At 35.1% G+C, this 15,050-nt stretch overlaps 1 protein-coding gene across 1 annotated transcript in view; it reads right to left on the bottom strand.

The window, feature by feature from the left end:
• Positions 1 to 15,050, bottom strand: part of MINDY3 (MINDY lysine 48 deubiquitinase 3) — a 55,792-nt gene that overhangs the window by 28,283 nt on the left and 12,459 nt on the right. The window contains exons 5-10 of the mRNA XM_055707822.1: positions 12,809 to 12,860; positions 10,709 to 10,823; positions 10,271 to 10,344; positions 9,767 to 9,846; positions 4,017 to 4,087; positions 3,092 to 3,172 (exon numbers count right to left, since the gene is read on the bottom strand). Coding sequence (XP_055563797.1) covers positions 3,092 to 3,172; positions 4,017 to 4,087; positions 9,767 to 9,846; positions 10,271 to 10,344; positions 10,709 to 10,823; positions 12,809 to 12,860 — 473 coding nt within the window. The remainder of the gene's footprint in view (positions 1 to 3,091; positions 3,173 to 4,016; positions 4,088 to 9,766; positions 9,847 to 10,270; positions 10,345 to 10,708; positions 10,824 to 12,808; positions 12,861 to 15,050) is intronic.

Raw genomic sequence — 15,050 nt, 5'->3', positions numbered from 1 at the left:
ATACTCATGTTTCCATGTTTTGCATAGATTATCCACTGCATTTCAACTCGTTGTGTCTGCACAGTTGCCTTCAAAATATCTTAACTGTAAATAACTGTTTGGCTGGTGACAGGTCAGCTAAGTCCCAGGAAGAAAAACTACTGATATTCTCTTCAATAAAACATGCTTCAACCAAAATTGCTATTTTAAGGAAGAAATTATTTCTTCAGTTATTTCCTTCTACGTCCAACTCCTTGTAGTAAAATGAGGCTAATAGCATTTCCGTACATACCAAATGAGTTTTGACAATCAAGATGTGGAGGTGAAGAACATGCAGACAGAATAAAATTTATAATATTTTAGTAATGGGGAAACTGCTGACCCAGTGGTAGACTTCTGTTAAAATTAGAAACTGACTCAGCTGTCACTGTTTAAGGCTATTTCATGCACCAGCAGTTACAAGAGAAGTTAAGCCCAATTACACACTTTAGTTAATTTTTATATTTTCACTTTAAACTGTAAGTGTGATCTTCAGCCCAAAGATGCTGTGCTGCATTTTGCTCATTCATCACAATCTACCTAAACAGTAGCAAGTTTTAGAATGGCAGCTATGGACAGATTTGTCTATTTTAGAAAGTACAACTCAAAAACATTTCTTAAAGTCACAGCTACAGCAGAATGGTTCACATTTACCGTAATGCAAAAATATTCTGGTAGACAGTAATAGATGTCTGTAGTGTTTAATTCAAAATGTTCTGAGATAGATAAGCAAGGTGGATGGATTTTTCATTCCACATTTAACAAAAGAAGGTTTATTAACTGTACTCTGCATCAAACGTAAAAATCCGAGCGAAGTGCATAAATACTAAAGAACCCCAGCAGCCAACTCTGAGTAGGGTCATATGCATAATTTCAGTAAAAACTTTTGCTTATCAAACCTCCATGGTCAAGAAGAGTCCCCAAGATAGCAATGAAGATTCTGTTCCATTCCCCAATTTCACCATGCTACCTGTTCATCGTGACAGTAGCATAGGAAGATTGCTTTTTTCCTAGGTTTCTAGGCCCAATTACTCAGCTAATGACAAGTGACTACTCTTCTGCTTTGTAAATTGCCTAATGTTCTGTTTAAACATAAAGGTTTAGGCTCCTGTAAATCATATGCATCTTGAAATAATTAAATCTGTATTTGTTTTGGTTCCCGCCCCCCCCCCCCCCCCCCCCCCAACTTAATCTGCACTGCTTTTGGCTCCAGAGTCCATTTTCCTCTTTTCATTCTGAAGATTTCTTTCTCATGTAATCGAACTCACCACCAAGTTATATCCTCAGTATCAAGCACCATCTAGGAAACTACACACACTACTTTAACAACTGTATGACTAGACACTAGCAATGAATTCAAGTTTCTTTCTGTAGTTTTTGGCATGTAGCTTCAACTGACAAAATAATGGACTGTTGACACAATTCATATTTCCACCGTGGCTGACATCTCTGCTCCACCTAAAATGCTCACCAACCTTTAGTTTAGGAAAGGGTGAGGTCAGATATGCAAATTCAAGGACTCTCAGAACTTTTACACACCTTCAGCTCCTGCCCTTTTTAATAAAAAAAATGTCTAGGAAATGCTTTGCCAATCCCATGTTGCTTCCTTTTCCTGCTTTTTAATTCCTAAGATATTAATCACAAGCTGCAGCTTTCCATAGCCTAAGTGGGGTTCAGTGAAGAAAGAGGAACCAAGTTGTATTGGAGGCACCAGTGCTGATGCGCGGTTACTTTAAACCCAGCAAATAGCCCTCAACACTCTAAAAGAAACTGCACTAGAAATGGATTTCTACCTGGAAATGGTCACTGTACACACAACAGATAAGAAGGTGTAATAACATTCTGGACAGGTACACTTGATTTGAGTAACAGTGATAATGCCTATTTGCATCAGACTGCTATCTATACAGGGTACTGACTTCAATGGTCTAATTAAAAAAAATTATGGATAAAGTTTCAAAATTGAAATAAAAAAACTACTGGAAAAGACTTTGTGGAGACAGCAAGGCAGAAAAACGTTCACTGGTGGATAAGGACTTTTCCATTATCATGGAATAGGGAAGAAAGAGCACTTATCAGACACAAGGGATTCAGGGAAATTCTAGTATAGCATTTGCAATGGAGTCTGCAAAAAATGCACAACACAGGCTAATTAAAAGGATTTTTAAAATTTAAGTTTAAAGGTAAAGAAATACTGCTACACAAACTTCCAATGTATTGTGGGGGTTTGTTCTTATAAGAAGAATCTTAGGTTTTGTGTCTTCTTTTTGAAGATTAGGCCATTTTTTCCTTAAGGAAATTAAGCCACTCAAGAAATTATGCCTTTAACTTAGTCATATGTTCTGGTACTTATTTTCAAGATTTATACCTAAAATATTGATTCATTTATAAGATATTACGTAAAGTTCATTCCTAATAAGTACTAATAAATACACTAGTAAGTACCATCTAGTTTCAATAAATATTTTTAATCAGAAACAAGTATTTCTATAGAAATAAAAGGAAAACTTACAATCTTCAACTAAACAGAAATTCTCTCCTCAGAAAATTTGGTCTAAGATTTTAAACTGAGAACTCCTCTCAAAAGCATTTTATATGTTCCACAGATTACAGTACATATCTAATAGAATAAATAAAAGGAATTATCATAACAGACCTGATATCTATTTTTAATCTAGAACAACAAACCATGGCTGTAGATTAAAAATTGTGGAAGTACTGTCAGGGAGATTAAACTACTAACAGGCACCTACACATAATTATTTCCTTTTTATTTCTCTCTTGCACTAAAAGAAATTTAAGACAGTACTTGTCCCAATTATGGTGTTCTAATGCGTACCCTTCCCCCAGCCCAATAAATCTAGCTAGAACCAACAGACCACTAAAATTTATGAGATACCACAAAAACATGTAAAAAACTCTGCCTTCAAGGGAAGGCTTAATTAAAAGTTTTGGCGACTACATGTTTACATTAAAGCCACATGAAACTCACATTATAGCAAGATCTGAACTTTGCATCTATGTGGTGTTTTGTTTATCTGTCTGAGGTTACCAAAAATCACATCTAACATACCTTGGCAAAAAAGACTGTGAGGTGTGTTTCACTGCCAAGTATCCAAATGGGAAATTTTGGAGATTTCAAATAGGAGCCAACCTAAAAAGGTACAACAAAATCAAAACAAAGCAAACCCAGAAAACTCATGTAGCTAATGATCAAATTAATGATAATTCAGTTAGTAGAGTCCCAACTGCTCTTAAAACTAATATAAAACGTTCAATAAAACAACAACAGTGTAAAATACTTGGATGATAATTTTGATCATTGATCCGTGTCTGACTTGGGCAAGCAACACAGCTTATGATAATTAACTGAAATAAGACATCAATGAGATTGTGGTATCAACAATAGCCCTTACTTCAACCCTGGAGACAAGCTTCAAACACTGCAAATGAGTAAGTATTTCCATGCTTAACAATAGTATAATTGGACACTAAATGAGACAGAACTCCACTTGACTTATTAGCTTGTTTTGGAGGAATCTATTCAGAACTGACATTTATTTAATAAATGAAGGGCCAGTTACAGTTAGTACACCAACATCCTGCACACTACATAATCCTCTTTAACTCTGAGCTAAGTTAAAGAGATTCAGTAAAGACTGAGAAGCAAAGAACAAACAAAAAACCTTTTGAGATTAAGAGCATTAATGTTGCTTCAAAAGTAGTATTTGGAAAGCATAAAATTTCTCAAATAAAAACCTTAAATCAAGAAATTTTATGTCACAGCATCAAATAATGCTTACACAATAAGATGGATTTAACAATTTTATGATATACCTGTCCTAATATAGTATTATATTCATTTTTAATTTGAGCATACTTTAGAAGTTCTATAGTATCTCCAATTGTACACAGTAAAGCTTTTAGTAATAGTGCCAAAGAAGCCCACAACATCTTAATGGAACAAAAAAATGTAAATTATGTAGAAAACTCTTTACCTTACAATACCTTAGAGATTCCATCAATGTCAAAAACCCTACTGTTGCCTGTTTATGTATACCAAGGAGTTCTGTTGAAAACAAAACAGAATTTATTGAAGAAAAATCTGCAAAGCCTACTTTAATTGGTCAAATAACTACAATTTTATGAGTCATGCAGTTTTAGCAGCAGTGGCAAATCATCAAGGTATAGTCAAAAAACTACAAAGGTTTAATAATTTCCCACTCTATAAAATAAGAAGGGCCAAATGGATGGTTTTAGAAGTTTACTGTTGACACCCTGTTTTCAAAAGTTGCCATTACTCATTTAGTAAATGAGTACTTGTAACTTACACCAAAATTATTCTCAGAAAAAATTAAGAAAAACAGCCATCTTGAAGGAGAACCCCCCCACATATATACATATATATATTATACACACACACACCCCTCTTAAAATTTTTCTTAAAGAGTTCCCTGGCCATATTTATCTGGTAATTTCACATTCTGAATAATAAAACATAATCTTGCAAATAATAGTTCTGTTAGTAGGAAAGAAAGCATTCACTCTATTTGATTTTTGTAGTGACTGCCAATTACTGCATCATACAGCTCTCCAGCAAACACAGTTGTCAGGAATAGCTGAAATATTTATGTACTACTGATTGGAAGAGCGCTTATAGAGCATTATTTGGAGCTCTCTAATGAAGAATAAGTACTTCAATATTCAAGCTCAGAAACTAGTTATATGGATTTGAAGACGCTCTGGGCTTACATATGCATCTTTTAACAGTGCAAGTACCATATGCTTGGACCAGCTCTGCTAAGTCCCCAAATGCTGCCTAAACAAAGAGGAGCACATACCTGATCCTGCAAATATACATGGGAACATACACCATGATCAATTTAACAAGATCTGTATTTCTTTTTTTCAGAGAACATTGACTTTCATATTTAAAATTTCCCTCTAAAACACTAAGTCTCAACTATACTTTTTAACTTTGATCATTCATGTACAACAGCATAAAACTATGACATCTTTATCCATGGGCTAAAGCCTACAGGACCATAGCAAGTGAAATAAACTTTTAAATTTCAAAGATTTCTGAACTTCCAGAAATGAACTCTGTGTTTCATTGTAACTCACAGCACTAGGCATAGGGGCATGCTCCCTTCACCAACTTCAAGCTCACCACCGTGAATTTTGCAACAGTGCACAACAGTTACTATAGTAATGGTTTAACTTTTTCCGATATTGTTAAGCAAAATAAAACCCAACTCCAAAACCCCAAAAACTTACAAACACTAGCTTGTTCACCATGTTTGTGGCCTTAAGCCTTCCTTAAGAGTTGTCAGCCATACATATTAAAAGGCTCTTTTTGCAGTGCAAAATTATTTGATCTTGAAACTGTACTTTCAAGGATTATCTTCAAACTTGCTTGGAATTAAAACATTTGGGGGTACACTGGTAATATTTTGCTGAAACCATCTTTGAGCAGAGGGCAAGAGAGCTAGTCCAATTAAAAAAACTAGTGAAGATCCTTCAAACTAGGGAATAGATATTGTTCAGAAATAGTTCATTCATATGTGCAATGAGGGGAAATAAATGTAACAGAAGTAAACAATAGCACATTAAAGAAATAATTTTGACACACCACACATTTTAAAAAAATCATTAACAAAAGTCAACGTAAAGTTCAGTTTGCTAAACAAAACCTTCAGATTTAGGAATTGATGCTTACGACAGAACAGCAAAGACATATATAAATAATATTTACTATTCAGAAAAAAATCAGACTTAAGTATTTTGTTCCCCTGACAGACAACTAGATGAGAACTCCGATAACTAGAAAGCTGGGATCCTGGCTAAGACAGTAGCTGCAGACTGTGAATATCCTGAATAACTAATAGGCAAGCTGCATGCATCATTCATCTAAAACCTATTAGGTTAACTTTAGCCTGTAGTCATGGGTCTATCAATACCTCCTTCAGAATTAGTCAACAGAGAAGACAGACGCAAAAGCAAAAATCATTCTCAGATGACTTACGAGGAAACAAAGGGAGACTAGCTGCACTAAATCGTAGTTCATCCTTGTGAATATCCTCATCCCACAGAAAGAAAAAGCAGGCCTGGAAGAGATCTCATAACATCAAAGATCACCGAAGAAAATGAATATGTATGCCTCTTTTCAGAAAGTTAGATTCTCTTTTTTTGAAAATTACTTTTGCAAAGTACTCAAATTTCTAGAAAGGGAGAAAAACGGAGCCTTTAAAAAAAGTCAGGCCCAAACTAATGATGGTTTTAAACTGATGACATTGCTACAAACTGTAGCAGGACGGCACCACCTAGCGACACCGTGAAGCACCACCAATCCTCAGCACAAAGAAAAAGCAACTGCAACATTATCTGTATTCATATTAAATTGCTACACTTCACGTAAGAATGGCAGTCTTTAAAAAGGAGGAAAAAAATAATCTAATTCCCCATATCTTCGTCCTGTAGATAATTGTGGCAAGAGAAGATACTAGAATAAGGAGAAAAGTTTAAAAGGAAATATATAGGTAGTCAAAAGAAGAGGTATAATTTCATTGGTATTTATAGCAGTGGTGGCCAAGAACAATTCCAGTTAATAACTCCTACCCTATTTGGAAAATATGCAATACTGTAAGAGACAGAGCTCTGACTAACCTGCAAACTACCTGGTAATTCTTCAAGTTTCTAATTCAGTTCTTTGTCACTGATAAAGTTACTGATATTATCTTTGATACGATTTAAAAATAATTTTCGAGATTTACTTATTAATTAAAAATTTCTTACCTAAACAGCTGAACAAGAGGTAAACTGGCTTTGCATAACTTCTGAATAAAAATGTCAGGCAAGTGCCATTTTGAACATTCAATTTAGTAAATGTATTTACTTTTGATAATAGCATCACCTATCTAGCATTTTTTCTGTTCCTGCATTGAGGCTGAAACTTCTCACTGTTGCTGCATTGCTGCCCCTGCAAATATGCCATGAACCACATCACATCCATTGCTTTCTGCAGTTCTATAGCACCACCATGCCCAGGGATACCTTTCCTGTCTCTCAGTTTCAGAAATTCACCTACTGATTACACCTACTCACAGAAGTACCTGATATTTCTTTCCATTATGTTTACACATGGGAAAAATCAAGCAGCACTGCAATCAGCTCTGTGCGATACTAACGTCAGACCTTCAAACTTGTAGTTGCTTGGCCAGGGGGATTTAAGGTAAGTGACCAGCAATCAAACCACAAAAACACATAAAGCCAACTTCAGAAAATAGTCAGCAAACTCATTCAGTTCTTGTTATTTTGACACCTGCAATCCTTCTACATGAGAAACTCAAAGCCCTAGCAGAAAGGGAGCTGAATGCTACCCCCAAAGACAGTCAAAATACAGGAGAAATGACTGAAGGAGAAAAGACAAAGAGGATTGATAGACAGAGGAAATATGACAATGTATCCAAAATTCAGTCTTGCCTAAGTAGTTGTGAACAGTACAGGCTGTTCTTTGTCCTTTTTGATAAGCTACACAAACCACTTTGTAATAGATACCGATTATAGACTTAAGACTGTGAATAAACTGGTTTTGACTGTAACTATCCCAAGGACTTGAAGAAAATGGAGGGCTCCCAACAGTAGTTAAGTCCAATTACTTGACTGGTAAAAAAAAACCTAACAGGATACACAATACTAGATCCTTCAGATGTACTACAAATTATTTACTGCTCCTCACCTCCCTGAACAAGAGACACATGTCTCCATGGGAGTTCTGGTTCTGGAGCTCTAGGGCAGAACTGGCTGAGAACCTAAATGTGGAATATTACTGTATGCAAAGACAGTTCAGTATTCTCAGGAAAAAAAAAAAATTCCAACTTTGATAACTAACCAATGAGGTCTACCAGAAAGATAATCTGAAAAACAAATGGAATACACTGCAAGATTTCAAAAAAAGATATAATGAATTGCAGAACAATGAATTATCCCTATGTAAAGAAAAGTTGCATGAAAAATTCGGCTTGAGTGATCATAGTCTAATAATTCAGTTTGATCATTCATAATCTAAAAATTAAAAAGAAAATTAAAAGTAACAGAGAACATACGGATAAAAATAGGAAGACTAATTATAACAAATTTCAGTTAGAAAGGGGGGATAAATGACAACAATGTTCTATACATGCAGCATGAATCTAGGTAGGAATTGACCAATAAAATACAAAACGAATAAAAGTATTCAAAGCAGTCTGCTTTCATTTGCAAAAAGGTAAATGATGTCATATACTCAAGATTAACAATGAAATAATGCTATCAGCCATAAAACCATAACAAAATTGGCTAAAAATCTGTTAAGATAGACATGTTCAAGCTTGAGGATCCTAATTAAATTCATTATATATACTTAAGTAGGGAGACAAAATAATCTCTGAACCATTAATAATTACTTTATGTATCAAGGATAAAGGAGGTGTCAGTAGACCAGAAAAGGGAAAACAAGGTACTTACCCTAACAAAAAACAACAAAAAAAGCTAGAGGAAAAACCCAGAAGAAAAGATGATTTCAACCTCCAAAGGGTCTTCAAACAAATTAGTCAATTTGCATGCACAAGGAAGGACAAAAAAAAAAAGGCAAAAAAGCAGCCCATATAGGCTCATCAATAATAGACTGCAGTAATCCAATCTAAAGGCCCTGATAATCTAACAGACAGGAGTGAGAAGACTTTGATACAATATCCAAATGACATTCTGGTAAGTCTGATGTTGAAGTATAGCCCGTATGGAAACATAATCAAGTGGAAGGCTAAAAAAAGTCTCAAAGATTTTACTACTTGTTCATTTTCAAACCAGAGTACTTCGATTCAGGTCTTGCATGGATCTGTCTTGAACCTTGGTTCAAGTCAGTATTTTCAGTGATGATTTAGATGATGGAAAATCCTTGTAAAAAATGTGCTGATGAACCTGAGGTGGACTATAGCAGTGGGAGAGAGGATGTGAACACTTCCAGAATTCAAAGTGTTTGTGCTTTCAGATCAGCTTCTCTGTAAGATGAAATGCAAAAAATCCAAAATAATCTCAATGGCCCTCTATTGGGACTCCATCCACTATATCAATGTCTTCCCTGCACTGGGGGAGCCCCAAACCAGGCACACCACACCAGAGGTGGTGCCGGTGATGTCAGACAGAAGGAAAGAGCCATCACTTCCCTCTGCCTGTTGGCTGTCCTAATGTAGCCCACAATGCAGCTGGCCTTCTTTGCCAGAAGGGCACACTGATGACTCACGTGCAGCTCACTGCCCATGAGGACCTCAGGTCCTCTTCTACAAAGCTGCTTCCTAGCCACCCAGTGTGGCCCTGTGTTATTGCACAGGCTTATTCCATCCCAGATGTAGGACTTCAGTGAATTTCACAAGGTTTGTCTCAGCCCATTTCTCTAGCCTGACGTGCCTGCTCTGAATAGCGATCCTGCCTCCAGTGTATCAACCAACCTTCCCAACTTGCAGAGACTGCACTCCCTTCCATCATTCCAAGTCATCAGATACCTTATAATTTCAAGGTGTAGCTGACAACCTTGTATTCACTGATAAGAGCATCAGAGATTTTGTGCAAGTATGTTTTATATCCCTTTGAGGTCTGCTTAAATCAAAGGACAGTAAACAAGGAGACTATCAAAACAGAAATAGAGCATATTCCAAATCAGCATCTCACACTATGTAAAATTATGAACAAGTATAAACTAGAATCAACTTACTCATTCCTGAACATTCTCTGTCTCCATCCCACACATTAGAAACAGCATGCCCCGTTAATAGGAGGTTAATCAAACTTTGGCTATATAACAGAAAGAAATAGCTTATTAAAAGGGACATACAATTTATTTCTAAAAAGCAGTTAATCTCTTACAAATTAAAAAGTTTTGTACCACCTGAACAGCTAAGCAGACATTGTCTAACTATTGCTTTAATTAGCATGTATTTGTAATTCAGTGATGCTAGTATGATCTCCAATCTTTCAACCAACAACTTGATACAAGAATGTAGCCCTGAATTTGAGAATTATTTCTGAAAACTCAGCAGTAACAGAAGCATTTTCTCAGAACTGATGCACTAAATGGAGTAAGCAGTGAAAAAGGCATGCTATGTTAAGTGTTGCTTTTAGCTATTTTAGTTATAACATGACAAAGATTGTTAAGTTACAGAAACATAAAAAATTAGCCCACTAATTTAAGTGGTAGCAAACATATTTTGCAGCTTACCTTCCATGACCATAAACAGGGTCTATCAATGGCTCAGCTGCATCTTCAATTTCATTTTTAATGTTTTCAATACCCTGCAGAAAAATTACAAACATTTTTGCCCTCTTAAGGAATGAATTGTAACATTTACAGCAATAGAATGCAATAGTAAAACATTAAAAGGCTGATGTCCTTATATGAATTGATACCTAAACACTCTTTTTTCATTTGATAAGAGATGTTAGGGATATATAAGGAAGGATGTTTCTAAAATCCGTAATTCTCCCAGATCAGAGAGGGGGGGGGGGGGGGGGGAAGATACCATTCCATCCATTTATCTAGATTTGACTTAGTTTGTTGGTTTAGTGTTCACCTTTTACAGAAAAAGGATTATATGATCAAGCTTTCTCTTAACAAAGAAACAAAACACACACACAAAAAGTCAAACATCCCACAAACCTTTGTCAGTATTACAGAATACAAAAAGAGCAATACTCCAAATCTGTTTGTCCACACTGAATATTGATCCCAAACTGCATCCTTCAGTTCAGGGAAGCTTTTGAATGCTTGTTTGCTAAACAAAAAAAAAAAAAAAAAAGAAACAAAAACAAACAGACCCAACAGAAAGGGGGAATGTATTTAGATGAAGCATTAGAATAGTATCACAAACTACAAACAAGAACTAATACCTAACATGAAAATGTCCAAGTAAAAGCAGATTAAATCTGCTGTTACATACAGAATGACACAGCAGCTGTTCTGGAGCTACTATAACTGCCACAGAGCCATTAGTATTTACCCGTCAGAAGAAGACAAATAATTCTGGAGCAATGTGCAAAAATTAACTTAGTTTTTATATGCAAACACTAACCATAAAATTCCATACACCTGTGAAAGAGTTGAGTGGCTTGAACCAGTAATTCTACAAAACACTGTTACTGAAATTGCAAATAGACTATATGTCACCAAAATAATGTTTGCATTACGTAGTGTTCTGAAAGACACTCGGTCTATGAACAGCAGAAAAAAAAAGCTTCTACTTAACCAGGTAAGACTACCGTTCAGGTTTTCAATGTAATTATGACATTTCTCATGAGAATTTGATTTTGCTAAGACTCTAGCTTTGGAAAGAGCAAAATGTTCACAATCACGAGTGGTGTATTAAGATTTGGGAAAATATCTGGTCGTATAATGGGGTTGCTGCCTGGACAGTAAGGTAATGCCAGGGATGATGTTTAAAAATAAAAAAGTAAAATAAAAACAGAGGAAAGGAAAAGATCCATCAAGATTCCAGTGAAGTAACACATGTTCGACTGCTTGAGATATTTAGAGCTAGCTTTACTTCTAATAGTATAACAGAGATATTTAGTTCTGCTTTTCAGAACACAATTTTTATTGAGTAATTCAAACTAGATCGCACTTTCTGCTTATCTTACACAAACTTAGGTGTATTATTTTCTTTTTGATTTCTTGCACACTTTCAGTAACTCTTGTTTAAAAAAAGAAACAAACATCTGCAAAACTGTATTCATAGCTGGGTTTACTCTGGCTAACACTTGAGATTTTTAAACCACCTTTCATTACCAATAAAGTATACGTGGCATACAAGGTATGCAAGGCAAATTCAGTTCTGAAATCCATTATTCAGCTTGCTCTAAAGGTATATGCCAGAGCATTCATTTCCAGTGAGAAAGACTGAGAAAAACTGGAATTGATACCATGAGTCCAAAGATGGAAGGGGTGAGCTGGAGGGAGGGGAAGGGCAGAAAATTAGTGTTTTGATCAAATAAGCTTACAAAAATTTTATATTCTCCTCTTTCTTCTTTCCTCACATGACAATTGGTTTAAAAAGCAAACTATAATTACTACTGATACAACAAGCAGTAGTTATTTCAGTTCTAATTAGAAACATTTTCCACCTCAAGTGTTTTTTGCAATTCTGTTGCTCTTTATATCCTCTTTGAGGATTTATCTATATTAACGATTACAACTGTTCAATGTGAAAATAAAAGGCTGTTACCTTTAAAGATAAACTCACTGGAACTGTAAGCTCTGTATTTACACCCCAGCAAGAGAACAACATTTAAAGTACGAAACAAAAAATCAGCCTTGTATATGAAACATTTTTATAGATGTTTCTTACAACGTCTCAAATCAGGAAAAATTACTAGATTACTTTTTTTCTAGTAGATGTGTCACAAGTATTTCAGATAGAATCACCTCTGAAGACTGTGTATAAATATTGAGGATTAACATTTAACTTAAATGTGAATCTTAATTAGCTGTGTTCATATACTTGAAATACAAAATTTGGCCAATTTCGCACATTACATTGCTCCAGTTTTATTTTAAAGCCTAATGCTCATGCTCAAAATAATATTCTATTTTAAATGATAAAATGCAAAGAAAAGCCACCAAAATCCCCAAACCGGAACTTGAAGCCTAAGTTTAACCTGATGTATAACACACAAAAAGTTCCTCAACATACCCCTTTCAGGGCTGTGAAGATCACTGTAACTTCAAAATACTGTATTTTAAATGTTCCAACATATTACTTACTGAATTAATGCATGAAATCGCTCAAAGCCAAGCTCTTCGACAGCCAAGGCAGCTATACACAAGAGACACTTTTCAGCACTACACATGGCAAAAAAATGACACAAGATACACACAGCAAGCTAGTATACTTTCAAGCTTTAATTATATTTTTGATTTTTAATCCTCCCTTGGCATTTAGATTTTTTAACTGATTAGTATAAACTAATTTACCACAACATTAAGAATCCACTATACCAATTAGTGAAAACATTTCTGTTTGGACTAATCAATTTATTAAAAGCACAAAGCTACTGGAGTGTGTAGCCTTGAAAATATTTTGTCAAATACTAAGCTGTTGATTTTGTACCAAATGTGGCTGTCACAAAGTCATCAGGCATATGCATACTCTAGATATAATTTTGCAGGTCAACAAGTAGTATTATTTCCTAGAAAAGCAAGCATGATTATTTGGATCACTTTATCAACGTAGGTAAGCTGTATTTTTTCTTCAAATATACATTTCTGTTACTGAAATTTTGGGGGTTTGTGTCATTTGTGTGTGTCCCCGTCCCCATCCTCTCCCCTTAATGCTTATTTATTACAAACAAAAGTAGAATTATTCTGTAGTATTACACATCCTGTTTTCAAATAAATTCTCTCAGTTGTCCTTTAATAATGGATAAACAGCCTTTCAAATAAGTGTCACATCCAAGACAGAAAAAAATACAGCATTAGTGTCTTCCCAAGTTCAACACAGGCTTTATACCTTTGTTCCCCGCACAACAATTCCTAATCAAGAAGATGAAATGAACTTATAAAATTTTCTTTTACCAACAGAAAGTTATACTTGCCAGTTGTGCAATTATCAAATTCTATAGACATTCAATTATTAAGACTGTAGCAGTTTTAAGTGCTGTCTATGTCCATAAGGACTTTATCTTCCTGCTAGTAGAATAATAAAACAAATACAACCCAGATAGATCTGCTTTCTGATAAAGGGCCATTTAATACTGAATATTTAAATAATGTCTGATCATCTATCTACCAAGCTTTCCTGCATATAATTAAAGACTTGAAGCCATTAGGGCTAATACTACTGATCATTCTTCCCACAAGAATTCCAGAAAGGACTTTTTATGCCCTTTCTGACTGTATTTTGGAAGATGCACTGGATTTGCCTACATGCAAATACAAGTGATTCCCATCAATAGAATACTTTCATTTTCTACTTCAGAAATAAGACAGCAGTAGTCTTAAGAGCATTAGTTTTCATCTTTTGAAAAACTACAAGGAATTGCTAAAACTAGGTTACCAAGAGCAAAACTAGACTTAAGAAAATTTATTTTTAATAAATTTTTTAAAAATATCAATCTAAATTGCAGAAAATGCTACAGGAACTAACCCTACTCCAAGAACATATCTTTGTAAGCAGAAAGTTAGAGGGACTAAATCATATAAAGCAATCTTTGAACATGGGAACTTCCACTACTATAGCCAATGCATGGCCAACAACAAGTCACTGGTATACACCACAAAAGCAGATGAAAAATGCTATTGCATTCACTAAGTGTGCTCGAATCCACCTTTTGTTCACACAACAGGATGACAGGCAGTTTCATTCTGTTACTACAGGACAGAGTGAAATAGTAAGAGAACTACTATTTGAAACAAAGGGAAAGTAGTAGAAATCCTAAAGAGAAGCATAGCTATACACAAACCAAACATGGCTAAACAAAGACAGTGCTTAGTGGAGAGGAAAAGAACAAACAGAATAGAGCATGAGGCTGTATGAGAAATACAATTCTATAGAAACTCTTTTAAAATGATACTCTCATCGTGCTGTGTCTAATAGTATTTCATGGTTTTAAAATAAATATATTCCCATACTCGGTTCCCAAATAGCAGCAGCCTGCCACATGGAATTGTATCTGTAATACTCCTCCACACACATATCTTATCACACATATCCTACCAACTATGACAATGCCTGCTTCTATTTTTGATTACAGCAACCAAGCAAGAAATAAATGTATTCCTTTGCCCTTGCAGTAACAGAACACTGCATTATTGACAGTACCTTCTCCTCATCTTTGCCCCAAGCCTAACCAGGCAAGAAACTGGTCTATAGTTAAATAGCAGGACATAAAAAAACCCCAAACAACCCAATCAACAAACCTAACAAATATGCCTTCAATCAGGAAGTGTATTGCATTATACATACAAGGTAAAATACTGTTTGAACTATAGAGTACATACAAGAGGT

This window comes from Falco cherrug, chromosome 4 (assembly GCF_023634085.1).
Source record: "Falco cherrug isolate bFalChe1 chromosome 4, bFalChe1.pri, whole genome shotgun sequence".
Taxonomy (NCBI): Eukaryota; Metazoa; Chordata; class Aves; order Falconiformes; family Falconidae; genus Falco; species Falco cherrug.
The sequence above is the reverse complement of the archived record's forward strand: the minus strand, read 5'-3'. Positions and strand labels throughout refer to the sequence as shown.